At 34.3% G+C, this 27,685-nt stretch overlaps 1 protein-coding gene across 1 annotated transcript in view; it reads left to right on the top strand.

The window, feature by feature from the left end:
- jp (junctophilin) overlaps positions 1-27,685 on the top strand; it is a 403,025-nt gene that overhangs the window by 370,771 nt on the left and 4,569 nt on the right. The window contains exons 12-13 of the mRNA XM_089096954.1: positions 14,172-14,366; positions 24,609-24,815. Of these exons, the coding sequence (XP_088953080.1) occupies positions 14,172-14,366; positions 24,609-24,815 (402 nt within the window). The remainder of the gene's footprint in view (positions 1-14,171; positions 14,367-24,608; positions 24,816-27,685) is intronic.

Consider the following 27,685-nt stretch of genomic DNA (forward strand, 5'->3'; position numbering starts at 1 on the left):
GTTAATTATGACTGGGGTTATATTTTTGTTTGACAATCTTGTTTATAGTTACGTGTTTTGTATCTCACTTATTGTTAAAAGTTGAGGCAACAAATCGAATATGTTATCAACCAGCAAATTTTAGGAATTATTCAATCTTGACAAGTACTAAGACCACGCTGGCTGACTATTACAGCAAGAGAAAACGAAAATAGCGGTGAAAAATGATAGATGCATAAAAATAAAGTTTTGGCTCCAGAGAGAGCAGATTTTCACTTTCGAGAGGATAAAAGTAGATGGCAGGTTCTTTTAATAGTTTTGGGACATTCTTTAACATTTTTGACGTAATCCTGGTAGATATGTTCTATAAAAAGCTGCTAAATATAAATGGCTAGATGACTGGGGTTATACTTTTTTTATTGACAACGTTGTTTTTAGTTCCGTGTTTTGTATATCAATTACGGTTAAGGCAAAAAATCCAATGTAATATTGACCAGGGAATTTGAAGAATTGTTCAGATGTAGGTAAGTTCTGAAACCAGCTAAATATTACAGCAAGCGAAATTAAGGGACAACGGAAATAGTGTTGAAAATTCACTGTCATTGAAAATGAGCAAAAATAAAAAACACCACTACATAGAATTACACCACTACATAATACATAAACATCACTAAAAAAGGAAAAAGAAAAAAAAATCAACCTGGCTCAAAAACATCCATCCCAACATGATAAACCACTGAAAAAACACCATTACATAACATAAAACCACTACATAATACATAAACACCACTAAAAAAAGGAAAAAGAAAAAAAAATCAACCTGGCTCAAAAACATCCATCACAACAAGATAACCCACTAAAAAAACATCACTACATAATACATAAGCACCACTAAAAAAGGAAAAAGAAAAAAAAATCAACCTGGCTAAAAAACATCCATCCCAACATGATAAACCACTAAAAAAACACCACTACATAACATAACACCACTACATAATACATAAACACCACTAAAAAAAGGAAAAAGAAAAAAATCAACCTGGCTCAAAAACCTCCATCCCAACATGATAACCCACTAAATAAACACCACTACATAACGGAACACCACTGCATAATACATAAACAACACTAAAAAAAGGAAAAACAAAAAAAATCAACCTGGCTAAAAAACATCCATCCCAACATGATAAACCACTAAATAAACACCGCTACATTATCTGACACCACTGAATAATACATAAACAACACTAAAAAAAGGAAAAAGAAAAAGAAATCAACCTGGCTCTAAAACATCCATCCCAACATGATAAACCACTAAAAAAACACCGCAACATTACATGACACCACTACATAATACATAAACACCACTAAAAAAAGGAAAAAGAAAAAAAAAATCAACCTGGCTCAAAAACATCCATCCCAACATGATAACCCACTAAATAAACACCACTACATAACGGAACACCACTGCATAATACATAAACAACACTAAAAAAAGGAAAAAGAAAAAAAAAATCAACCTGGATCAAAAACATCCAACCCAACATGATAAACCACTAAAAAAACACCACTACATAACATAACACCACTACATAATACATAAACACCACTAAAAAAAGGAAAAAGAAAGAAGAAATCAACCTGGCTCAAAAACATCCATCCCAACATTATAAACCACTAAAAAAAACACCGCTACATAACATGACACCACTACATAATACATAAACACCACTAAAAAAAGGAAAAAGAAAAAAAAATCAACCTGGCTCAAAAACATCAATCCCAACATGATAAACCACTAAATAAACACCACTACATAACATAACACCACTCCATAATACATAAACACAACTAAAAAAAGGAAAAAGAAAAAAAAAATCAACCTGGCTCAAAAACATCCGTCCCAACATGATAAACCACTAAAAAAACACCACTACATAATATAACACCACTACATAATACATAAACACCACTAAAAAAAGGAAAAAGAAAAAGAAATCAACCTGGCTCAAAAACATCCATCCCAACATTATAAACCACTAAAAAAAACACCTCTACATAACATAACACCACTAAATAATACATAAACACCACTAAAAAAAGGAAAAAGAAAAAAAAATCAACCTGGCTCAAAAACATCCATCCCAACATGATAAACCACTAAAAAAACACCGCTACATTACATTACACCACTACATAATACATAAACAACACTAAAAAAATGAAAAATAAAAAAAAAATCAACCTGGCTCAAAAACATCCATCCCAACATGATAAACCACTAAAAAAACACCACTACATAATATAACACCACTACATAATACATAAACACCACTAAAAAAAGGAAAAAGAAAAAAAAATCAACCTGGCTCTAAAACATCCATCCCAACATGATAATAATAACAATAATAATAAAATGTAGACCAAAAAAAAATGTAAACTAATGTCCACACAACAAATTCTGATTTCTTTTTCTTTTCCTTTCGTTTTCGGAAAAGTAGTAAACAAAATTTGCTTTTGGGGGGTTGGGTCCAGTCTTTTTACTTTTGAAAAGTATCAGCCGAGATAGTCACACATTTCCTGGGTTTTACTGGTTGTGAAGTTTCCTCGTTTTTTTTTGGTTCCACGTTTTCTTTTATTGCCATTCAAATCTACAGAACTTGGCATTTTTATTAGTCTGACAAGCTCTATACCATCTATTTTTGTACTCCATGGACTCTTGTTTGGAATCACACGGCAATATAGACAAGCATTTATGCAACGCATATAGGCTATAGGCTAGCCTAGGCAAGCATATAGGCTAGCATTTATGCAACGATGACTCTAACCCTAAAAAAAAATTAGAAACCAATCAATTAATATTATATATCTAAATACAAATTTAAGGATTCTCAGATCTACTTTAAAACATATATTTCTTTGTTCCTTAAACAACTGATATACACAGAACAATGAATACGGTGATTAATGCAGCTTCTTATAGCTGTCAATGATAAATTATCAAAAATTGTCATTAGCAGGGTCATTAATGATTCTTTTCTCATTGTCACTAAACATTAACTATATAATTTTTTGACGGAAATACTATAAAAAGTATATTTTTTTGAGCCTTTCTATAAACGCTTAACGTTTTATATTTACAAGAACATTTTCAAGGAATAAGGACTAACACGGAAAATCTGTGAAAAAAATTCAGCAAATTCCAAATGATTTTTGCAAAAATAATTTCATTAATACTAATTCAAACGCACTTCAGAAAAATAATTAGAAAACCAGCATGAACATAATTTATAAATTTGTTTCGCCTTTTGCATAGGCTTGGTAAAATTTGCCTCTGGATTGTTCTTTTAAACAATTTAGCTAAATAAATAATTTAGCCTATAAAAAGAGTTGCCATCCAAACTGAACAGCTTAACAGTCTAATATTATTTATATACATATATATACGTTTAATAAACAGCCTAGCCTTTAAGCTTAACAGTGATCTTAAAAGATGAATCTTCTTTTTCACCTTTTCAACCTTTTTTATGGACTTACTAAAATTAGTCTCTGAATGGCTCCTTCAATAAGTTAGGCTGTTAAAGCATTGCCATTTGAATTAATTAAATCAAGAATTAAGTAGAAAGAAAATGATTCGATCTTAGTAAATCGATTCAATGGAAGCATTTCAGAAACAGTTAAGCTTTCAAGTTTTATTTTTATTTGTTAAAAATGTAGTAAGAATGAGCTTTCCGAAATTAGTCAAAACTTTCGAATAAAGAATAAAATTTATCTCAAGGGAGTCTTTCGAAAAAGACTCTCCCCTCCTTAGTTGAAGCTGTCATCTATTTTTTCCCTTTTTACTTGTTTGGATTTTATAAGATTCCAATTTCTTTTAGTTTTTAGAATCTTTGTTCCAAAATAATACATAACGCAAACTCACATACCCAGGAGGGATAAATACGCGAGGGTTTTTTCGTAAGATTTAAATTTGGCCTTGGCACAGGTGCATTAAGATTTTCTCAAAAGTGAGCTTCTGATTTCACGGTCTAAGATTCCAAAAATTTGCTTTACTGTGCTATTTTGCAATATACACGTCTTTTAATGTTTAATAGAATTACAAAACAATAATAAAGCCTGAAAAATAAGACAACATAACATTTTGGAAGCCTCTCTATGCTAGTAGTGGTGGTAGTGGTAGTAGTAGTAGTAGTAGTAGTAGTAGTAGTAGTAGTTGTAGTAGTAGCAGTAGTAGTAGTAGTAGTGGTATCAGTAGTAGTCGTAGTAGTTGAAATATCAATATAAGCAGCAGCCCTGTAGCCCTGAAAGTTTTAGCTTTTTCACTTTAGTATCCTAAGCTGTTACTGAGATATTACTGTTAAACCCTCTTGACAACCTGCAAGCAAATTGTGTTTTTTATTTTGTCCCCCCTTAACATTCCTTAAAAGTTTCCTATTAATACCCTTTGCATCTTTCGAGGCCCAGGATCAAACACGACCCCCTAATTGACAAAACCTACATGTAAACAGTGGACAACTAACATAGGGTGGTTGTCATCCTCTAAGACCTAATTTCCAGAACTTTCAACTACGTTAAACAAAATGGCTATATCAAAATTTTGATAGGATGTGTTTGGGGAAAAGGTGGGCCTAATAGAGGGGTTAGTTGCCCTACAATCACTTTCGACTATTAAAAAGGCCACTAGCCTTGTGAATTTCCAATGGAATGAGCCCGTTGTGAAGTTTTTACTACAAAGCTTTCTATAAAAACCTTGTATGCCCCCAGGGCATGACTTACAACCCTTGCCCCGAGGTATATGGGGGGAGTGTCCTCCTTACAGTCCTTGTCCCAAGGGCTTTTGGGTGTCACCGCTGGAGGCGTGATTATTTCATTTCTCAACCATTCAGAACAAAATATCTATCTAAGAATTTTGACCAGATGTCTTTCGTGTTAAAGCAGCTCAAACGGGCGTGGGAGGGGGCTGGTTGCTCTCTTTCCACTTGATTCTTGAAAAAGGCACTAAAAATTTCAACATCCAATCGAATGAACCCCTCCGAAGTTTCTACGACCACTAGTTTGATACGATCACCCTGGGGAGAAAAAAAAACATACATAGAGCCCACTTCGCTCTTTACTTAGGCGGTGTTATTGCGTTGGCTAAAAAATGCAGATTAATTGAAATTGAGTTTATTCTAACAACTAAATTATATGAAACTAAATAGTAAATATTTATCATTAATCTTATTGTTTCAAATATTCTTTTTGTTAATTAAAGTATTTCAGTCTCGCTGAAAATTGAAATAGCTCTTCCTAGTTCATTTCAGACTTTTTTACACGAATAATTATTTTCCCTGACTTAAGAAACTTCAAGGCAGAAGTCAAATTCCATTGTTCACAAGAAGGTTAGTTTTTCAAGGAAGTTCCTGTCAGAGCGCCTTGGAGAAGGAGTTTGGAACTATTGTGTCAGAGGAATATTCAATTTAGACCAGATAAATTTTCTTTTACCTTTAACTCTGTTTAAAATTGTGACAATCGAAAACTAGCCATATAAACAATGTTGGTGCATTAAAATATAAACAATGCTGGTGCATTAAGCCATAATGCTGGCTTAATGCCATTAAGCCATTAAGCCATAATAGCCATTAAGCCATAATGCTAAGCTATTAATGCTGGTGCTGGTGCATTAAGCCATATAAACAATGCTGGTGCATTAAAATATAAACAATGCTGGTGCATTAAGCCATAATGCTGGCTTAATGCCATTAAGCCATTAAGCCATAATAGCCATTAAGCCATAATGCTAAGCTATTAATGCTGGTGCTGGTGCATTAAGCCATATAAACAATGCTGGTGCATTAAAATAAAAGCGGGTTATCCAAAGATTGGGCATGAGAGAAGGTCGAACAGTCAAATTTTTTTTCCTGGGTAAGAGGATTTTTCGATAATCTTGTTTAAGAGAGAAAGCAAAAAAATGGCGTAAATAGGGCCTATTTTGAAGATAAAAATGAGGTAGAAATTATGTAAAATAAATGTGTGCTTGAACCACATATTTCGTACAACTTATTATTTTGTATATTGCAAATGCAAGTAGATTGTAAATAGATTTTAAAATATTATCTAACACTCTGGTTTCTCCACTGTTGAACACTCAAAAAAATTTAACCTTTTATGTAAGATTTTGTTTTGATTTAAGAAAGAATGTTTATTTTTATGCAAGTTTTAAATATTCTTGCAAAAATTCGTAGTTAAAACATAAAGCGAATAGAATTCATTGAACAAGCAAGAGAAAGTTAACAAGTTAGTTTCATAACAATGGAAGCTGCCCTAAATAAAGACGAAGACCACACTGCTTTTCGGTCATAAAAACATCAACGAGAAGAACAGGAGAGAATTTATCTAAGACATAGAAATTTATTTTAACCTTACATAAATATTTTGGCTCTATATCCAAGAGCCGTCCACAGCAAACCACATATATAAATAAAATAAAACTTAAGATAAAATGTAAATACAACTTAAATTGAAATTACAGATAAAATCTAATTTCAACCAGGACTTCAAGAGTCTCGGTTTAACTTCATTGAAGCAATGGTTCTGGGATTGTTTTAAATTTTTGATTTTTGTTTTTAAGATTGCATTTTATTTAAGTCTTATTTCTTTATATAATTAGTTTGCTGAGCACGGCCTTTGGATATAGAGCCGAATTATTCATTTAAAGTTTAAAAAGTTTCACCATCTTACATAAATTCCCTACTGGTTTACATGTTATTGTTTTGAGCCCTACATGAGTAGGGCTCGAAACCCCTATGCCTTCCCAAGGCCAGAACATAACTTTCACTTTACTGAAAAAATATAAATGTTTTTACTTTTATAACTTTAATAAATCAAATAATATTAACATTTTGATTACTAAATATCAGTATATGTATATTAAACTGACAATGCACATTCATTTTTTTTTTCAATAAAGTGCAAGTTATTTTCTGACCTTGGGAAGAAATAGGGGTTTTGAGCCCAACTTATGTTAATTTCTGCTCGTTTTAAGCTTGACCCGGTTATTTATTGTAATTTCTGTTGGTTTTGGGTTTTGTTTTTTTACTTATCGATGCTTATTTTGTGGTAATTTCACGCTTGGTAGATTATTTGATTTATTTTTGCTCATTTTTGGTTTAATGGAGTTCTTTACTTTTCTTTGACAAACTTATTTTGTGGAAAAAGTTTTTTTTAATTAATTTCTGTTCGTTTTATATTGACATAGTCTTTTCAGGGAAAAAGAAAATAGTTACTTTAAATCTTTTCGTTTTTTTAAACTTTATAGTTTGGCCTGCTATTTGTATGCTGGAGAAAATTTTTCAGCAAATTTTAACAACATACACCCTTTTAAAAATCTGGACACAAATAGTAGTGTTTAATTTAGTTTCATACCTCATCTAGTTGACTTGAAATAGAAAACTTCATACCTTTCGCAAAAAAAATCTGTTTACTTTCTTTGATAGCTTGGATACACTTACACTATTTTGATTTAGTTAAATTTTAAGAGCAGAAGTAGTCCCAAAAGTTTGAACATAATGCCCTCAGTCATTCTTGGGATACTGCTGAGATGCCTTATTGGGAATTAGCATTAACACAGTGCATTTTGATTTAATCTTAAGGCAACATTTAGTTTTTAAACATAATGGGCAAATGGGAGGGTGGGCGTGGGAGAGGGAGTAGCTGCCTTCCAATCACTTTCGACTATTAAAAAGGGCATCAGCCCTTTCTATTTTCAATCGAATGAGCCTTTTTCTAAGTTACTACGACAACTCCTTCGATACGAAGTGCCCTGGTCTAAACAACAACAGTGACCAAAAATAATACATTATACCCACATCGATATTTACTATAAAAATGTCAAGCCTTACAATTACTTTAGACTATTAAAAAGGGCACTAGGCCTTCCGATTTCCAATCGAATGAGCCCTTTTTGAGTTTATACGACAAAGCTTTCTATAAACACCTTATATGCCCCCAGGGCATAAATTACAACCCTTACCCTAAGGGCTGTTAGGGTGGTTGTCATCCTCTAAGACCTAATTTCCAGAAACTTTCAACAACGTTAAACAAAATGGCTATATCAAAATTTTGATAGGATGTGTTTGGGGAAAAGGTGGGCCTAAGTGGGGGGTTAGTCGCCCTCCAATCACTTTATTAAAAAGGGAACTAGCCTTTTGAATTTCCAATCGAATGAGCCCTTTTTGAAGTTTCTATGACAAAGCTTTCTATAAAAACCTTATATGCCTCCAAGACATAACTTAAAATCCTTGCCCTGAGGACTGTGGGGAGAGTGTCCTCCTCAAAAACATAATTTATATCTGGAAAGAAATTACGCTGAACAAAATAGCTGTCTCAAAATTTTGATTGGATGTGTTTGGGGAAATGGTGGGCATGGAAGGGGTGTTAGTTGCCTTCCAATCAATTTCGACTATTAAAAAGGGCACTATCCATTCAAGCTTCCAATCAAATGAGCCCTTTTAGAAGTTTCTACGACAACTCCTTCGATGCGAAGTGCCCTAGCATGGAAAAAAATAATTCGATAAGAAGTCCCCCAAAAATGTTTGGGGGAATGGTGGGCGTAAGAGGGGGGCTAGTTGCCTTTCAATTACTTTCATCTATTAAAAAGGGCACTAGCCCTTTGAATTTTTAATCGGATGAGCCCTTTTTCAAGTTTTAACGACAACACTTTCTATAAAAACCTTATATTTTCCCAGGGCATAACTTATATTCCTTGCCCTGAAGAGTTTGAGGGGAGTGCCTAGCTCAAATATATAATTTCCGGACCTTTCAACTGTGTTGAACAAAATGGCTATCTCAAAATTTTGACTGGATGTGTTTGGGAAAACTATGGGCGTGGAAGGGGTGTTAGTTGCCCTCCAATCACTTTCGACTATTAAAAAAGACACTAGCCATTTCAACTTCCAATCGAATGAGTCCTTTTTGAAGTTTCTACGACAACTCCTCGCCCTGAGGGCTTTAGGGGGGTTGTCATCCTTACAACCCTTTCCCTGAGGTCTTTAGGGGGGTTGTAATCCTCAAAAAAATAGTTTCCAGGACTTTCAACTACGTGAACAAAATGGCTTGTTAGTTGTCCTCCAATCAATTTCGACTATTAAAAAGGGCGCTAGCCCTTTGAATTTCCAATCGAATGAGCCTTTTTTGAAATTTCTACGACAATGCATTCTATAAAAATCTTATATGCCCCCAGGGCTCAACTTGCAACCCTTGCCCTGAGGGCTATGGGGGTGTTTCTTCCTCAAAAAAATAATTACCATCTGGAAATCAACTACGCTGAACAAAATGGCTATCTCAGAATTTTGATTGGATGTGTTTGGGAAAATGGTGGATGTGGAAGGGGTGTTACTTGCCTTCGAATCACTTTTGACTATTAAGAGGGCACTAGCTATTCCAATTCCCAATCGAATGAGCCTTTTTCGAAGTTTCTACGACATTTTCTTCGATATGAAGTGCCCTGGTATGAAAAAAAAATAATAATAATACATTGTGACAACATCGTTCTTTACTTAGGCAGCGTGACTGCGCTGCCTATGATATCTAAGATGTTTTCTCTATCAATACGGACTTACACCAATATCAAAGTTTAAGAATTGTTTTGATCTTCTTACACGTGGGCTATCAGTTTCTGAAAGATGAAATATCAAAATAAAACACACTTTTTTTTTAATCAGGCCATATTTTGCCTGTTCGTTTGTGTTAAAACGAACAGATTATGTATATTAAATTATGTATGTTAAAGGGACTATTATGTATATTAAAGGGACTGTCCCATACTCAATACCTCGCTCGCATGGATTTCCTGAAATTATTTGAAAAAACAATCAGAAATTAAATATAACAAAAAAAAACAAGTTTTTTGAACTGAAAGTAAGGAGCAATATTAAAACTTAAAGCGAACAGAAATTGTTCCTTATATGAAAGGGGCTGCCCTCTCCACAATTCCTTGCTCTTTACGCTAAAGCTTCTTATTACTTTAAGAAGCAGAGTTGTGACAAAGAGTTAAACTTTATTGTAAAGAGCGAGGAATTGAGAAGAGGGCACCCCCTTTCATATACAGAGTAATCTCTGTTCGTTTTAAGTTTTGATGTTGCTCCTTACTTTCAGTTGAAAAAACTTGTTCTTTTTTTATATTTAATTTCTGATTGTTTTTTTTTTCAAATAATTTCGGGAAACTCATGATACACCAAATGGTAGCGACACTGCCATGAAATTTTTATTTATTATCTTCTGGAGGGGGGGCAGCCAGCCTCATATACGAAAGTTGATTTTTTTTTAATTTGTGAATTTTTAAAAAAATAACACCAGGAAATCCCTCCCCTTGGTGTAAAGATTCTCCTACAAAGTTCTCCCTCAAACTTTCCTTCCCATGGAAAATCTCCTCCCCTGTAAAATTCCACCATATCGCTCAAATTTTGGCGATTAATAGTAATTTCTTAGCATAGTAGGAAAACAGCATTGGTTAAGAATTACCATAGCCAGGCTTAGCAAAGAAAGGTGCTTAACATAATCTTTTAAAAGAAACAAAACGATGATAAAAAAAAACGCCCGATACCGTTTAAAGCCCTTTCTCCAGGGACTGTGGAGGGTCATGTCATCGCCAAAAGCGTAGTTATTGGATCTTAGAACTATCTTGAACAAAATGGCTATCTCAAAATTTTGATCGGATGAATTTGGGGGAGGGGGCTCAGGGAGGAGGTGGATTAGCTACCCTCTAATCTTTTCGTGCACTTAAAAAGGGCACTAGAACTTTTAATTTCTTTTCAAATGAGCCCTCTACCGATCTTCTAGGATCATTGGTTCACTACGATCACCCCTAAAAAAAAAAAAAAAAAAAAAACAAAAAATAAAAAAAAAACAGCAACGAATAAACACACATCCGTGATCTTTTTCGGAAAAAAAAAGACGCAACATTCCACATTTTTACAGATAGAAACTTGAAACAACTACAGTAGAATTATATGTATCATATTTGATGGTGTGATTTTTATTAAGACTTATTCACTTTTAGGGGGTGTTTCCCCCTTTTTCGAAAATCAGGCAATTTTTTTTCAGGTTTGCTTCTTTTGATTGGCTATCTTAATAAGTTTTATATATTTGGAATTAGCTTAATAAGCCGATTCTTTTGATGTATCTATTAATGTCAATTTTTTTTTTTTTAGAGTTTCGGTTGCTATTGGGCCGCGTCGTTTCTTATTTACAGTTTGTTACCGCAAACTGTTTGTATTTGCACTTACTACACATCCAAATTTTAAAAATTATTGTTTGCTTTTCTTAGACATATAGGCTGCCTTTATTTCTTTCAATCGAAGAAATGATATTTTTTTCTAATCTACAGTACTTTGTTACAAAACTGAGAAGACTGAAGATTTCTATTCTGACTTGAACTCTTCTATGTAAAACCACAATTAAAAATGATTAGACCCAATAAAATTTTTAGTTATTTCCAAGAACGGACTATGTTTGCTCTACATATGTGCACTTGTGTCTTTGGATTCATTTCAATACCCCCTTAACATTCACTAAAAGCTTCAAATTAATGCACTTAGCCGTTCCTGATATATTACAGATACGACATTTTAACAACCTGGATCCAGAATTACCATTTGACAACTTAAATTCACTTAAAGTCTCTTGATTTAGTTCAATACCCTCCACAGCATATCATGGAGATTTCAGCTTAAATACCTTAGCTGTTCCTGAAATATCGCAGCTTCGCCCTTTTTGACAACATGGACGCACGTAGTGTCTTTTTGCTTTGTTTAACAGCCCCCCTCCAAATTCGTGGATATTTTAAACTTAATTCCTTTAGCTCCTTCTAAGATGCAGAGTATACGCCTTTTTGCCAACCTGAATGTGAAAAGGATCCGTCGCTTTAGTTCATTAGCTGTTCCATTAGCTCCATTAGCTGTTCATGAGATATTGAAAATTAGACGCGCAGGTTGTACAATATGAATGTACACGATGTAATTTTTAGTTGGTTCAACATCCCCCTCAACATGCCCTGAGAGCTTCATTTTAATACCTTTAGCTGTTCCTTAGACATTGCAGATATGCCCTTTTCACAACCTTGGATGCATACAGTGTTTTTTTAATTTGTTTACCCCCCCCCCCCTGGGTATTTCATGACATCTCCACTTTAGATATTATTGAGATATTTTGTATACGAAATTTTGACAACTGGAAGTTTCGGCTCAATGCACTTAGTCATTGCTGAGCTATTACAGATAAACCCTTTTTACCACTTAGATGATCATAGTGTCTTTTAATTTAGTTTAAAATCTACCTCAATATAACCTGAGAGTTTACAACTTGTTACTATTAGCTGTGATGAGACTTTACATATACGCCCGTTTCACAACTTAATAAACATAGTGTCTTTTTATTTTAGTCTCTGCATAATCTGGAATTTTCAGCTTAATTTTCTTTACTGCTTCTGAGATATTTCAGATACCCACAGTATCTTTTGATTCAGCTCAACTTCCCCCTCTGTTGAACTGAGCTGAATGTTTTAACTGAATACCCCAAACCTTTGCTGAAATACTGTGGATATGCCCTTTTGAAAACCTGATGGGCATAATGTATCTGATCTAGTTCAACATCTCCCTCAACATGCCTTTAAAATTTCAACTTAATACCCTTAGCTGTTGCTGAGATTTGCAGAAACTCCCTTTTGACTCATGGATGCACAGCGTCTTTTGATTTAGCTCAAACCCCCCTCAACATTCTCTAAAAGTTTCACCGTGATGTTAGGCGTTTTTGGACATCCGGAATCAAACATGCCCCCGTTTCCTAAATATGAAACATACAACTTGAAAATCGGCAACTTGAATAATTTACAACCCTTGTCCCAGGGGTTGTAGGGATCATGTTATTTCCGGAGCCATAGTTATTGGACCTTCCGACTGCCTTGAACAAAATGACAAATTGACAAATCTCAAAATTTTGATCAGATGTCTTTGAGGGTTGAGGGGGAAGGGCAGCCGAAAGTATATGGGAGGCGTTCTCGTTATACTCCTATTACTATCGACTCTAAATTAGGGCATTCGAACTTTCAATTTCGATTCGAATGAATCTCTGAAATTTCTAAGAGTTCCTTAGAACTTTTATTTATTTTCTATTTTTTCCACATTTCTTATATTTTGTAGCAACAGGAAATTTTGACAAGTTTTAGTGTTGGAAATTCAAATCTGAAATAGAGGATTGTCAAAAAATTCTTGGAAATTTTTAGCCAATTAGCTCGATATTTTAGTATACTTTTTTTTTATAAATGATTCAAAAGAAAGCAGCTATTTTAACAAAAACCTCGAATACACCGTCTTTAGTGATTAAAAAAACATATTTGCTATAAATATCAAATAAACCAATATAAAAAACTCGGATCTGATAGTTGAAGAGGATTAAAAATATTTTTCCAATCTTTTAGGTAATTAGTTCTATATTCTAGTATACTTTTTTAAAATCATTCAATATAGAACAGTTGGGCAAAGATCTCTGCTAAGTTGTCTTCAATGATCATAAAATATTTCCTATAAACAATAAATATTTTAATATCGCAACTTCGACTCTATTAGTAGAGGATTGTCTAAAAAAAAAAATTCCTAAAATCTTTTCAATATTGAAGAACAATTGCTATGACTGATTCCAAGGGAATAAAAAAAAATGTTCCTGCATGATTTGTATTTTTAATGGTTTAAATTTTGTTTATTATGTTAAATCAAGTAAAAAAAGTTAATAACCACCTCCCCATGTCTGAAAAATGGTTGAAAAACTTATTTGGGTTATTTTTTCCCTTTCGATGATGCTTTCTGAAAGTTTAAGCTAAAAACTACATATACAGATATACATTCAGTCGATACCTACACCATCCTTAGTGATCCAGCTTTTAAAATGACCTTTAAGACCTTCCCTGGGCTTAGAAGACTCAAAAGGTTTGCTTCTGTAAAAAAATAACAGATTCAAAAAATTATTAATATTGAAGAAAAAGGTGAAAAATGCATATGGGTACATAAAGGTTCTTTAAAGTATTTGAGCATTGTAGTTAACAGTTAAATGAAATGAAATTTAAAAACTTGGATAAACCAGAAGAAAAATAAACTTCACTTTCTAACAAATATATACTGTTATGTTAAGCTATTGATTGAAGTTGTCCCGCTTTTTTTTAGTGGAGCAATACAAATGGGAATATACCAAGCATCGAGAGTCTAAGTCAAGTGTATGACATGAACGATCCAGACTTATCCGTCAGACGAAGAAACCCTCCGCTTGAGCCAATGGGGCAAGAGATACCTGTCCTAGGATCTACTCCGAAACGAACCGAGTCCTTGTTCGTCAATCCTGTCAAACCAGCACCAGCTAAGGTCTGTTTCTGTTTTTTTCTTTTTCACTTTTTTTTAGGATAGTTCCACACCTGTTTCTATTTTTAAATCTACTCTGAAACGAACCGAGTCCTTGTTCGTCAATCCTGTCAAACCAGCACCAGCTAAGGTCTGTTTGTGTTTTTTTCTTTTTCACTTTTTTTAGCATAGTTCCAGACCTGTTTCTGTTTTTAAATCTACTCCGAAATGAACCGAGTCCTTGCTTGTCAATCCTGTCAAACCAGCACCACCTAAAACCTTTTAGCGCGTTTTCTTTCTTTTTTATCTATTTATATCTTTTTTTTAAGCACTGTAGGGTGAATTATTTTGTTTAAAGTCCATTTAAAACATTTACAATAAAAGCTATAATATATTTTGAAAATACAATTTTAATTTAGAACAAAAAAGGTTCTATGATTGTATTTTTAAGTGAAATCCATTCACAACTAGAAAAGTTCTCTGAATCAGAGTTTTCTCGTTTGCTCCAATTTCGGATCTTGGGTGGGTAATTAGGTTTTTTTCATCTTCTTTTATCCATTTAACGTTTCCAAATTGAAATTGAGGTTGGATAAAAATTCCTTAAGATTGGGCAAAACAATACAGAGACTACTTAACGTTTTCAGTCTTCAACCTTATCAAATTTTGACATCTTAAAATTGAATTTGAATATGAAATAGACATATTTGGACTCAAAGGCCACTATTTTTGAATGTCAGAAATCTAATATAAAGTTATTTCCAATCTTTATATTTTTACATTTGAAATATAGATTTAAAAGATTTGAAATGGAAGATTTTGAAAGATTTGAAATTTAAATGGTATTATTTATATTTTATGATATAAGTTTTATCCTTGTCTTGGCAGTTTTTGGATAGTATAGATATGCCAATATCGGGTTCGAAAACTTGTTTAACAGTTGGGAAGGCTTCTATTCAGCTGAGACTACCTCATGACAAGAGTCATTTGGGGATTTTAAAGTTTGGATGGGAGGTCGTTGCGAAATTATAGTCCAATACTGTTGCCCCTCCAGATCAGGCCTTCATCAGAGGGTACGATGAACCTGCAATGTATGCAGTATTATCCATAATATCCTAGAGATTCAGTAGCGATTGCTAATGGTACGCTGCATTCTCTTAGGAAGGCTTCTAGTCTTTTCCTTTTTAAAGAGCGGGAGTTGATCATTTGAACAAACAGAAGCTGGGACTTGTAAGACTGGGGCTTAGGGCATATTACAGGTGGAGTTTTCCCGAATCAGCATAAACTGTTGCACCAGCATACCTCGGTATGAAAGTCGATGGGATTCTATAATGCGTTTCACTGTCCATTCCTACGAGTGACCTTAGTCTAATTTAGTAATTTTTAATATTTATCCTTCTCGACGAATTCAAAGTATTTACTGGAATGACATACCACTTGTTCCTTTTGCCTCTGCGTTTACCTCTACCTGTGCGTTCGTAGCTGTATTCCAGCAGCATTTCAACACTGTCATCTAACAGCCTTTTTAGGAGTCCTGATTTTAACAGAGTGGTAAATGTAGATAGTGCGCTAAAATATACAGATTTACAGAAAAATTCATTGATGCGGTAATAATCTGAAAAAGATGTAATGCTTTCCTTGAGCTTCTCTATTGTTCGGAAGTGCTGCTCCTCAACCCCTATCTTCAATTCAGGGAAAAGATGGAATTCAACCGGCACAAAATTAGGACTATTTGGTGGGTGTTTGAAAACTCACAATAATGGATGTACACAAATTTTCAACCCTGACACAAACCCAAAAACTCAAACGAACCTTCAACAACCGCAAAAATATGGTACTTGGTTTTTTGGATTAAAGAAGTGGACTGTTTGTAGTGGTTACAGAGTCAGGAACAACGTTTAGTTCAGATTCTCGTTTTGAATTTGGCGAAGCCTACAGAGGGTATTTAATACAAAAAAGAGAAATTTTGGCTCCTGAATTATTCGGATCTATGACAAAGCCCTTTTTTGCAGGGCTCGTGTAATCTAGTGGAGCCTTGGCCAATTAAATGGACATTTTCAAACAGCACTTCCACTCCAACATTTGCAAAAACGTTTTATCATAGCCACAGAACATATAAAAAACGTGAGATACTATAAAAATTTAGAACAAGACAATTCTTACGAGAATTTCGCTTATTTGAAACTAATTTGAAAAAAAAAAATCGACTTTGGTATTTTAAGAACATGGTATTTTAAATTTTAAGAATATCAACGTGATACTGATCACTAAGTTATAACAAGTATGCTTCTAACGTAGAAACTAAAACAATAAAATTTTACTTTTTATAGTTCATATAACTCCTTTTAACGTGTCTCTAAAGGTTCTTTGAAATTACTCATTGTTTAAATGGTTAAAATTAATTTTAAAGTTCATTTTTTAAATCATTTTCAACACCCTATCTTTTAAAAAGTTTCAGCAAAAATCATCTACTCACTTGCTTGACACCATTACGTGTTGATACCATCAAACTGTTAAGGTATCCTCATATTTTTCGTGTATTTTTCGTAGCAAGATAGATACCCATAGCTTTTCATAGAGAATGAGGATGGTATAGAAAATTGACATAAATACTGATAAAAGAAACTTATGATAAATAACAAGAACCACATTTTATAAAAAGAAAATCAGAATCAAATTTATGCATTGAAACACTCACTTTATAAAACTATCACACACGCATTCATTCCTTGGTTAAATCATTTTAATCTTAATAAAGTTTTAAAAGGACTGCTGGAGTAAGTTACATTCAGGGAGATGACAGCACCCATTTTACTGCAGACAATCTTTATCTGTGCAGTCTATGTCTTTGTAGTGGTCTTTGTCAATTCTCTGCATGTTCATAAAGTGGGCAACCAGCTACCTTTATCCCCTCCGTTGCCCTGAGCTTGCTGGGCCCATGCCGGGGTGGTCCACTACTGAGCAAATATGTATAATCAGACAGCTGGTTGAGAAAACTCTTGGATATAAAAGAAAGGTATAGATTGCCATCATTATATTTTCGATATACCTTCGACACTGTCGACAGACGGTCACTGTGACTGATCCTTCAATCTGATGGTGTGCCCATGAAAATCGTCAATCTATTCCAAATTTCTACGATAACACCTAAAGTCTTGTCATTATAAATGGTCAGCCCTCCTCACGTTTTCAAATGAGAAATGGTGTTTGGTAAGTCTGGGCCGCTGCACCCGAACTCCTCAATTTCGTCATAGACCATTTTCTAAGCAAATACTACTGGTACAGCCATTTGGCATTGATTTTGCCGAAAGAGTTCTTCCGGATGTTAATTTTGCTGACAATGTGGCACTAGTATGCAAAAGCCTCAGTTAGCTCAAAATTACTCTTGAAACACTAGCATCTGCTGCAGGAAAACTTGATTTAGAAGTAAACTGGTCTACGACAAGAATAATGCACATGGGCAAGGCATAATCCAACCCCCTAATATCTATAGAAGTGTTTGGCCAAAATGTTGAGATAGTCAAGCAGTTCACCCAACTTGGTTTAACTGTCTGTTCAAGCGAAATTTTAGATGCAGAGATATCAGCAATTGCGGAAAAGGTGAATGCCATCTTCTAAGACCAATATTTCACTAACCCTATATCAGCTGCCTACCGAAGTACGAACTTATTCTGCCTCGGTAGCTAGCGTTATGCTGTACTCACCAGAGACTTGGCCCATGGCTCAGACGCAGGTGATGAAGGTAGATACTTTCCAGATGGAACACCTCCGCAAAATCGAACGCGTCAGATAGTCTAACAGAATACAGAACTTTGAGATCCTCATTTATTCTAAATTGTTACCGTTTTCTGAGCTGATTGAGTCTTCCTTGCTGCATTGTTGCTTTCCTCTACTTCACCTGTCCACTCAACACTGAACCTAAAGAACCTTGAACCTTCACCCACGACAGGTCAATCTGGAGACAACTAACGGTGCTGACCTCTTGTTTTCCATCTACGCTGGCATTGTTGCCGAGCAAGAGCTTTAAGTCAAGTAAATATGATTACCAAAATACAATTAAGCACACAATACACATCAATTATCCCTTTCTATGGCTGTTTTCTTCATGTATCTGGTCAATTTGGCTACTTGACGACCCGAATACCTAGTAACATTCGAGTAGTAGGACGAATCGTTGTTTGTATGGCATATTGATTAACAGTTAGTGCTTTATCAACAGTTAGTACATTTAGATTTAGGTTTTATTGTCTTGAGCCTTCCAATGAAGTTTATCAAGGGTTGTAGGTCTAACGAAAAGCTAGATGAGGATAACTGGCCAAATAGGAAAGGGGTAGCCTATATATGGTGTCCTTTGATCATTTTCCCAACAACTTTTGATTCACACAATGCAGTCAAAACAGTAGTATACCTCGTACATCATTTTTCTCGACTGTTTTCCTTATATAGCCGGCCGATGTGGCAACTGAGCGACCCTAATACATATAATTGGTAAACCATATAATTGTTAACTAGGAACGATAGGAACGATTGGAACGAAGGATTTCATTGTGTTCCTCCCCACAAGTCAGGAAAAATTTACTACTAATTAAATCGTTTCAGACTAGCAGAAGGCTTAGTAAAATTGTATTATCCTACAATAGAAAACCATAACAGTTGTATCAAATTTGTTTTTAATGAAGTGCCTTGCAATGATTATTCTAAATATCACCAAAGCAAAACCGATCTCTGAGTCACGTATTACCAAGCTAAGGTCAAACCCACTGTGCCACAACAGGACATATGTAAAAATATACTGTTGTGTCTAAGTTATCTAAAACACAAATTCATGTATAATGCGTACATGGCTATTGTATGCTCCAGGCCGCTATTATGTCATTTCTTTCTCTTTTTTTATGAAGTCATTTTTATTGCAACATCCAATAGCTCACTGTTTCTCGCAAGAATTTTGGCTCCCAAGTTAGGATAACATGCCAAAAGAATGATCAGTATAAAAATAGAGATCCTTTAAAGAAATCACACTTTTCAGTTACACTTTTCTAGTTTTATCATTCCCAGACCAATGAACTGGTCAACATAAATTAGCATCACCAATTTTTGCAATAAAAGTGAAAATTCTCTCGGAGATTTGTGAAATTTTGGATTGAAAAACATTCAAACAATTCTAACATTACCAGTAGATTGTTTTCCTTCCTATAATTTTTGTGATAATTGTTGCTGAGTGTTTACTTGAAGAAAAGATGTGGAATTGGGTTATGAATGCCGAGGATGATGAGTCAGTGGATGAGCAAGAGTTAGCATTGATTGCCCGGCGAGCGAGCTGTAGTCTGCTCCCAGATGAGCTAAAACCTATTGTGGTTGGAATTTCATTTACTGTCATGCGTAAAGGTCGTATCTGAAATCTTTGCACTTCTCATCAGGCACGTACTCAGGATTAATTTTTGTCAGTACTGGAGTGGAATAATAAAAAAGATTCATTAAGAAATTTCCAAAAGTTTGATAAATTCTAGAATTTCCGGGGGGGGGGGGGTCCTCCCCCCCCCCGGTATATTTCTCTGCGCTGATATCGTTGTTTAAAAGTTTTTGTCAAGCTTTCCACGTTTGGAAGACCAGAGTATTGTGATGTATCTTCAATCCCTTTTTTATTCTTCTGATCTTCCTTGGCTTGCTAATCCTCATTTTCAGAACGGCATAGCAAACGATTACTGACGATTATGCCAGAAATTGTAAAATGTCAGATGCGACCTTTATTCATAACAGCAACGTAACTAACATAAGAAGAATTAGTGTCGTTTATTTGCAAGGTCACTAAGTGGGTTATAGGTTAGTTTAAAAGAAAAATTGATCATTACCAAGTTTAACTGCTTTGTTAAAAAAAAAAAAAAAAAAAAAAAAAAAAAAAAAAAATTCTTTCATAACAGCATAACTTCATTAAATTTTAATGTTACAGTCACCTTCAGTTTAACCTAAGTTTCGTTCACAATTGAATAAGCTCTCAATGAGCGTATAAGCTCTATAGGGTAATACTGACATAGGAAAGCTGTTCCTTAATTAAGGTATGAATTCAGGAATTCATTGCGCTAAATGAAACTCAAAACTACATCTGTGTTCCAATTCCATGCTACAGCTTTGTTCCTATGTTTCAAGTTTGTTTTCCACCCGCTTTTGTGAGTTCAAGTACAACAGTGTGTAGATATGGGCTACACACAACATAAAAATATTCCAAATTCAGATGATATCAAGCTCTGGAGAAAGGCAGAAGGGGAGTTAAGAACTTAAAAACCCTCCTAGGCTCAAAAGAAACCCCTCCCAATGTACTAGAGAACAGTAACAAAACTTGTGAATGAAAATTGAAAATGATAAAAAGATAAAAAAGAGAAAAAGTAAAAATGTATTTAAAAAACGTAGTCATATCTTTCCCAAGTAGACTTTAACGAACAATCAATCACTTAAAAGCTAAAAATAGTTTTTGAGACTTGGTTGGCAACACATGAAAAAGAAAAATATCAATAGAATCCAATAGGATTAGGCAACTGTAGAAAACAAAGATATAGGCAGATATTGCGATCAACCACACTGGCCAATTGGCAGTGTCTAATGGTCTAAGTCCCTAACTTAGGATTGTAATAACCAATAGGCTAGTATATGATGCAGCCTAGGTGCAACCCACCGCTAAGTGTCAACTCACATTTTACTTTTTAGATACAATAAAACTGTCAGGGAAATTAGTAGCATTGTTAAATTAAGGGTTACTGGAAAACTCACTTAGCTTAGAATAGAACCAAAGACAGTACTTTAAAATATTGTCAAAAAGTTTTTTCTTTCCTTGTTACTATCTAAAAATTTTATTGAAGAGAGCCAATCAGGTGGAATTCAGCTTTTAGTTCTTTTACCGGCTTAGAATTTTAACAGGGACTCAGAAGATTTGGCTTCCCTTTCCATATCAAACAGTTCGTGGTAACGAACTGTAAGTAAGGAGTGACCCGGCTCAATGGTAACCGAAACTCTAAAAAATGGAATTTTGATACCAATAGATACATCAAAAGAATCAGATTTTAATGCTGATTTCAAATACATAAGTTTCATCAAGTTTAGTCTTACTCATCAAAAGTTACGCGCCTGATAAAATTTGGCTGATTTTAGAAAAAAGGGGGAAAGTACCCCTTAAAAATTATAGAACCTTAATGAAAATCACACCATCATATTCAGCGTATCAGAGAACCCTACTGTAGAGGTTTCAAGCACCTATCTACAAAAATGTGGAATTATGCATTTTTTGCCAGAAGAAAGATCACGGATGCGTGTTTATTTTTTTTTTCCAGGGGTGATCGTATTGACCCAGTGGTCCTAGAATATCGTGGGAGGACTCATTGGAACGAAAATTAAAAGTTCTAATGCCGTTTTTAAGTGACCAAAAAATGGAGGGCAATTGTCCCCCTCCCACGCTCATTTTTTCCCAAAGTCATCCGATCAAAATTTTGAGATAGCCATTTTGTTCAACATGGTCGAAAATATGATAACTATGTCTTTCAGGATGACTTAATCCCCCGAATTTTCCGGGGGGAGGGCTGAAAGTTATGAAGTTTACCCAATGCTAACATATAGTATTGGTTATTGGGAAGTATAGTGACGCTTTCAGGTGGGATTTTTTCTGGTAGGTGGGGGGGGGGGGTCGGGGATTATATGAGAGGATCTTTCCATGAAGGAAGTTTTCATGAGGGAAGGCACTTTACTATGGAGGAGGTGCCGGATTTCTCAGCATTATTAAAGAAAAAGATCAGAAATTAAATATAAAAAAAACAGGTTTTTCGACTGAAAGTAAGGAGCAACATCAAAACTTAAAACGAACAGAAAATATTATGTATATGATTGGGTTCCCCCCCCCCCCCTAGTCAAAACCTCGCTCTTTAAGCCAAAGATTTTTTAGTACTTTCATAAGAGCTATTTATTCTAATTAACGGCCTTTGTGATTAAGGCGTAATTTTTAAAGAATTGGAACAAAATTCGAACTTTAGCTTGAAGAGCATGGTATTGACTAGGGGGTGAACCCCCTATTATACATATTAAGAATCTATGAATATAGAAGTTCGTTACGTTAGTTATTTCGTAAGTTACGTATATTTATTACTAATAAAAACGTTCGTAAATAAAATTAAACAAGTTCCGAGAAAGCAATTTAACCAAATAAAAGTAAAATTAATATGCAAATTTTGTTTTAATTATTCATGCACGGTGAGCCAAAATAAAAACCTGCATTAATTCAAAAACGTTCAAAAATTAAATAAAAAAAAAACAGGTTGTTTTATCTGAAAGTAAGGAACGACGTTAAAACTTAAAACGAACAGAAATTATTCCGTATATGAAAGGGGCTGTCCCCTCCTCAACGCCTTGCTCTTTACGCTAAAGTTTGAATTTCTCACAACTCTATTTTTTTTTAACAATAAAAAAACTTTAGCGTAAAGAGTGAGGCGTTAAGGAGGGGACAGCTCCTTTCATATACGGAATAATTTCTGTTTGTTTTAAGTTTTAACGTCGTTCCTAACTTTCAGTTAAAAAACCTTTTTTTTTATTTAATAGATTTAAGGAATTACATAAATACCTTACAAAAATAAGACTTAAACCAATGATGTTAAAGCACAATTTTCGCCACGAGACTATAGGAAAGTAACCTTTCTTTTTGTTTTTGATAAACCTTTCTCTTCAAAGCCTACTTACTAAAGATAAAGTTATTAATAAGAAGTTCTTAAGATAAAATTTTAAAGATCAATCCACATTGTTGTAGATAATATAGCCCATCCGAGACCTTAAGCTCTTTCTTAGACCATTATGTTAATGATTATAGTATGGTCATAAATAGTATGTTTAGAAACCAATACGCTAGATTCTCGATCTGACGCATTAAGGGGTATTCACACTACGTATATAATTTTCTATGCAAAGTGATTATTTACGCTACGTTAAGTATATTTTTTTCCAACTTATAATCGATAGTTATATTATAATCCTTGTCTAAAATCATCACAAGCAAACTATTCAAAAATTAAAAATGGTGAATTAAAATGAAGATTTAGCCCCGATTAAGCTGGAAATTTTTTCTAGGAAAAGTTTATTAATCCATTTCCAAAATTTATTAATTAATAATCCAGAATTAAATTTTGTTGCTGCGTTATTCACTTTTCTGTTACGTGGCGCAAAATCCTAATTAGAGCTCGAGCTTTCTTGGCACAGCTTAGGGAAGGGCCCGTTCATAATAAGATTTTACTAACACTGAGATTTAGCAAGTACTAATCTGAGCCAATCAAAATTTTAATTGAAGTTTTCTGATTAACTGAAAAATTCTATGGAATTGCTGATTGGCTAAAATTAGCACTTGCTAATCTTGGTCTTATTAAAATTTCATTATTAATGGGGTCTTTACGGACAAAATTTGTTCCGAATGATTACATAGTGCACTGAAGAGTTTCAAGTTTTGTTAGTGTGAAAGGTTCTGTTCAGTGTTGCCACCCCTAGTGGTTTACCACTATTTCTAGTTATGTTTGGTATTGCCTAAAAAATCATTAAATTAGTATATATAAAATACTAGATCATTGAAGAAAATCCCTAAATCAACAAAAAATTCACTAAAATCTGTGATTATTTCACCGAATGGCAACCCTGGTTCTGTGGTACAGTGTGAAAGAACGATTTAACAATCAGTCAGTCTGATTTAAATTCTCGATTGTTTATGTAATGTTTTTTCAAATTTTACTTTTCGGACTATCATACTTTATCGATGCTTTAAACTCATCCTAATGAGCATGAAAGGTAGTTTTTACGGTCTTAAACCCAGGCTATACAATTTATTGCTAGGCTCGTTACGTAAATATTGCGGAAATAGTTGTCACAGTAGTTTTGTCAGCGAACCCACGAGCCTAAAAAACCCTACGGGGTGAAAAGCCCCATATTTTAACCCTCTTCTTTTAGAAAAATGGTTACATATTTTATCTGAAAAATAGCCCATACAGATTATTGAATTTAAAATTGGGTAGTGTTGGACAAGAGGGGAAATCGATGTTGGACGAGAGGAAAACTCCTATTTTTGAGGACATGAAGAGGGGGTATGTCATACCTATTTTTAAAATAATTTAGCTACTTTTATACTAATTAGCAATTTGATTTTGTTATTGAAGGCAAAAACCAATTCAAAAACTTTCTGAATGACTTTAGTTGTTTGAACTTGCGCAGAACAATCTTTCACAAGAGATTTTAAAATAAATGAACTAATATTTTCAGGCTGCTCCAGTGGTAAATCTTCAGAGAAAGAAGAGCCTGCCAGACCCAGCAGCAGCAGCTACTGCAGCAACTAAAACACCCCTTCTCTCGCGAGAAGAAGCTTCAATACTTAGTTCTCAAAGACGAGAGGAAGTGCGAAGGCAACAAACAGAAGCTGAACGATACAGAGCGAATCCCTTGTTGTATTTAACCAGTCCAGCTGTTAGAGTAAGCTCCTTCGCATGACATCTATATCTTTATATAATATCTATATTATATAATATTTATATAGTCTATAATTTAATTGTGGATTTAAAACTTAAGATCGTCTGAAGATCCATGCTTGTATTTTTCTATTATTAACGTAAAGTTGATTGAAAATGTCTTATGAAAGTCCATAGTGGGCTATATCTGTTTGTTTCGTCTACATTTCTGTCCAAGATTTCACAAGTCTGCTACAGTATTCTAATCAGTTAAAAAAAGAACGAAACTATCTAAAGAACCTGTCTGACATGAAAAAGCTGTGGTGTATACTCTTTATCTAGAATTGGAAAAGATCACCTACTTCCTTCCCCCATACACAAAGTTCCAAGTACCCTTCCCCTGCCCCGGAAAAAAATGAATTAAAACTAAACTTATAAAACTAGACAAAATATTCTTTACCTTTCAACAAAATCTTCCGACAGTGCTCAATTTATGTACTAAAAAATGCTTTCTTGCCTTCCGACGTCGGGTGTAAAAAATAAAAATATTATCTGCACTCCCGTGAGAATAGAAAACTGCGGACTCTGGTTATAACAGCAATCCAGAAAAATGTTCGTTTTTCGTACCCGTTGTATACCATCGCGTGACCTGTACTCGATGAGTGATTTACAGGGAGTTACGGACACTTACTAATCGCATGAAGTAAGGTAATTCACATCCAAAAATTTGTCAGCAATTTTTATTGCGTCAAACTGTATTTGAAGTATAAATATCAGAGGATCCTTCCGATAGGGAAGAGTCAAAAGAGAAAAATCACATTTTATGCATCACTTTTTAATTTTTACGAAGGTGATTTGACTAGTTCTTTCCACCTATCCCCCCCACTATTTGTTCAGTTTTGTTCTCGAAAAAAAGTAATAATATGGAACCATTGCTTAAGGATTGTTCTGGGTACCCGGCTGACTGACCGTATTTCAAACAATAGGCTATACAAAAAATGTGGTTCAATACCGCGTTCTAGGGCTATAATGAAAGAACGGTTGAGGTGGCTAGGGCACGTTGTGCGGATGAAGGATGACAGATTGCCGAAGATTGTTCTTTTCAGCCAACCGTCTAGGGCTAAACAGAAAGCAGGTCGTCCTCGTCAGGGGTGGGAGGACGTCATAAAGAGAGATTCAAAGGAAATGGGAACTTAGTGGGCGGGTGTAAAAAGGGATGCTTTGAATCGATTGGGGTGGAGGAGGAGCGTGCGTAGCTGTGTTGGCCTCAGGCGGCTTGGTGCTGCGATGAGTTGTTAGTAGTAGTTAGTAGTAACCCTCTATAATATGCATATAACAAAATTCTTAGTGACAAATTTTATTGCTCGATTCTAGGCGAAATAAAAAATTGCTTTTTTTACAGTATATGAGAATCAAACTATTGAATTTCATAGAATATTCCAACTGATTTCATTGAATTCCACCATATATTCTATATAGTTTATAAATCATAAAATATTGTGTATTTAAAACAATGTGAAATGTAGACAAGTGCTATTTAATATATGCAGATAAATAAATTTCATAAAATTTAGAGAATATAAAAAAACGTCAAGAAAAGCCTAAATTTATAAGTAGTTTTATCTTTCATCCAACCAGCGAAACAGTCTAAATCTCGAGGATTTTATTTTCCGATTAAACTTAAATATCAAATTAATAACCGTCCCGCCTGGTTTCCGCACGAACAACATAAGAGGTTTGTTTTTTCTTTTGAAAATTTTTACAATTCGCCTGAACCAAGGCCATAGCCAGGATTTTTGTTCGGAAGGGGTTATTTCCTCGGGGGGGGGGGGGGGTAAAAAACTTTAAAGACCCATCAAAAATCTGTTTACATGCATTTTTGTTACGTTTTTGCGATTCAGACAAAGACCTCGAGCAGGGTTTCAGCCCCCCCCCTCTGTAGATACGCCCATGGTCTGAACTATCTTGGCCAATATGGTATATGGTCTTTTCTGTGCATACAACTATTTAAAGTACGATGGATATCAGAATGAAAAAAAAATACTCCCCGTCCCCATATTACGTATATTTACGCCTGAAACTGTAATTTTTAAGATTTTTTATATTATTGTTTCAAAGCTATGATGTTTTTAGGGCGGTGTTACATTTTCGTCAGTGTTGCCGTCAATGTTCAACCGTGAAAAGAGCATGTATAATGTATGAAGCCTTTCTAAAGCAACAGGAAACCCTATGGCAAGATTTTTCTTAAATAAAGGGAAAGGACACTAAACTCTAAACTTGGGAGTCCGCCAAATATTAAATTAAAAAAAAAAACAAAAAAAACTGGCCTCTATTCAAAAGTTGAGCTCCATATTTAGCCTCTCAGTCTAATTGTTTTTCATCAGTTACTTAATGGAGTAAAAGAGGAGTATGAACCCACACCTCGGTTAGCTTTGCGCTATAAAAGCTGTTAGTAATAGTACAAGTAATAGTACTTTATTCTCTTTTGTGATCCTTGTTGGCTGATAACGAACAACAACCGATTTTAACACAAATGGCCTACCAAATAAAAGCATATTAAAGTGATAAATTTCCGCATTTTTATTGCTAAATTATTTATAAATACACTTTAGTTTTTGAAAATTAAAAAAGTCCGCACATAGATTTGCATCAAATGAACGTTAGTTTTGTTAATGATTGAAATAATTTAAGAGAATGAACTTGACGGTAAATAGATATTAGTGTTAATAGGTGATTCAATAATTCCCAGACTACAGAAGCTAAACATGATAAAAAGAGAATAAAAAGAATAAAGGAAAAAGAATGGCAGAGAATAAAAAATTTAACGAAGAATAAAACATGGAAAATCATAATCAGTCAAAAAAGACAAATGAAAGTGGCAAATAATTTTTTTTT

This window comes from Artemia sp. Qi Xiang Cuo, chromosome 11 (assembly GCF_049724085.1).
Source record: "Artemia sp. Qi Xiang Cuo chromosome 11, ASM4972408v1, whole genome shotgun sequence".
Lineage (NCBI taxonomy): Eukaryota > Metazoa > Arthropoda > Branchiopoda > Anostraca > Artemiidae > Artemia > Artemia sp. Qi Xiang Cuo.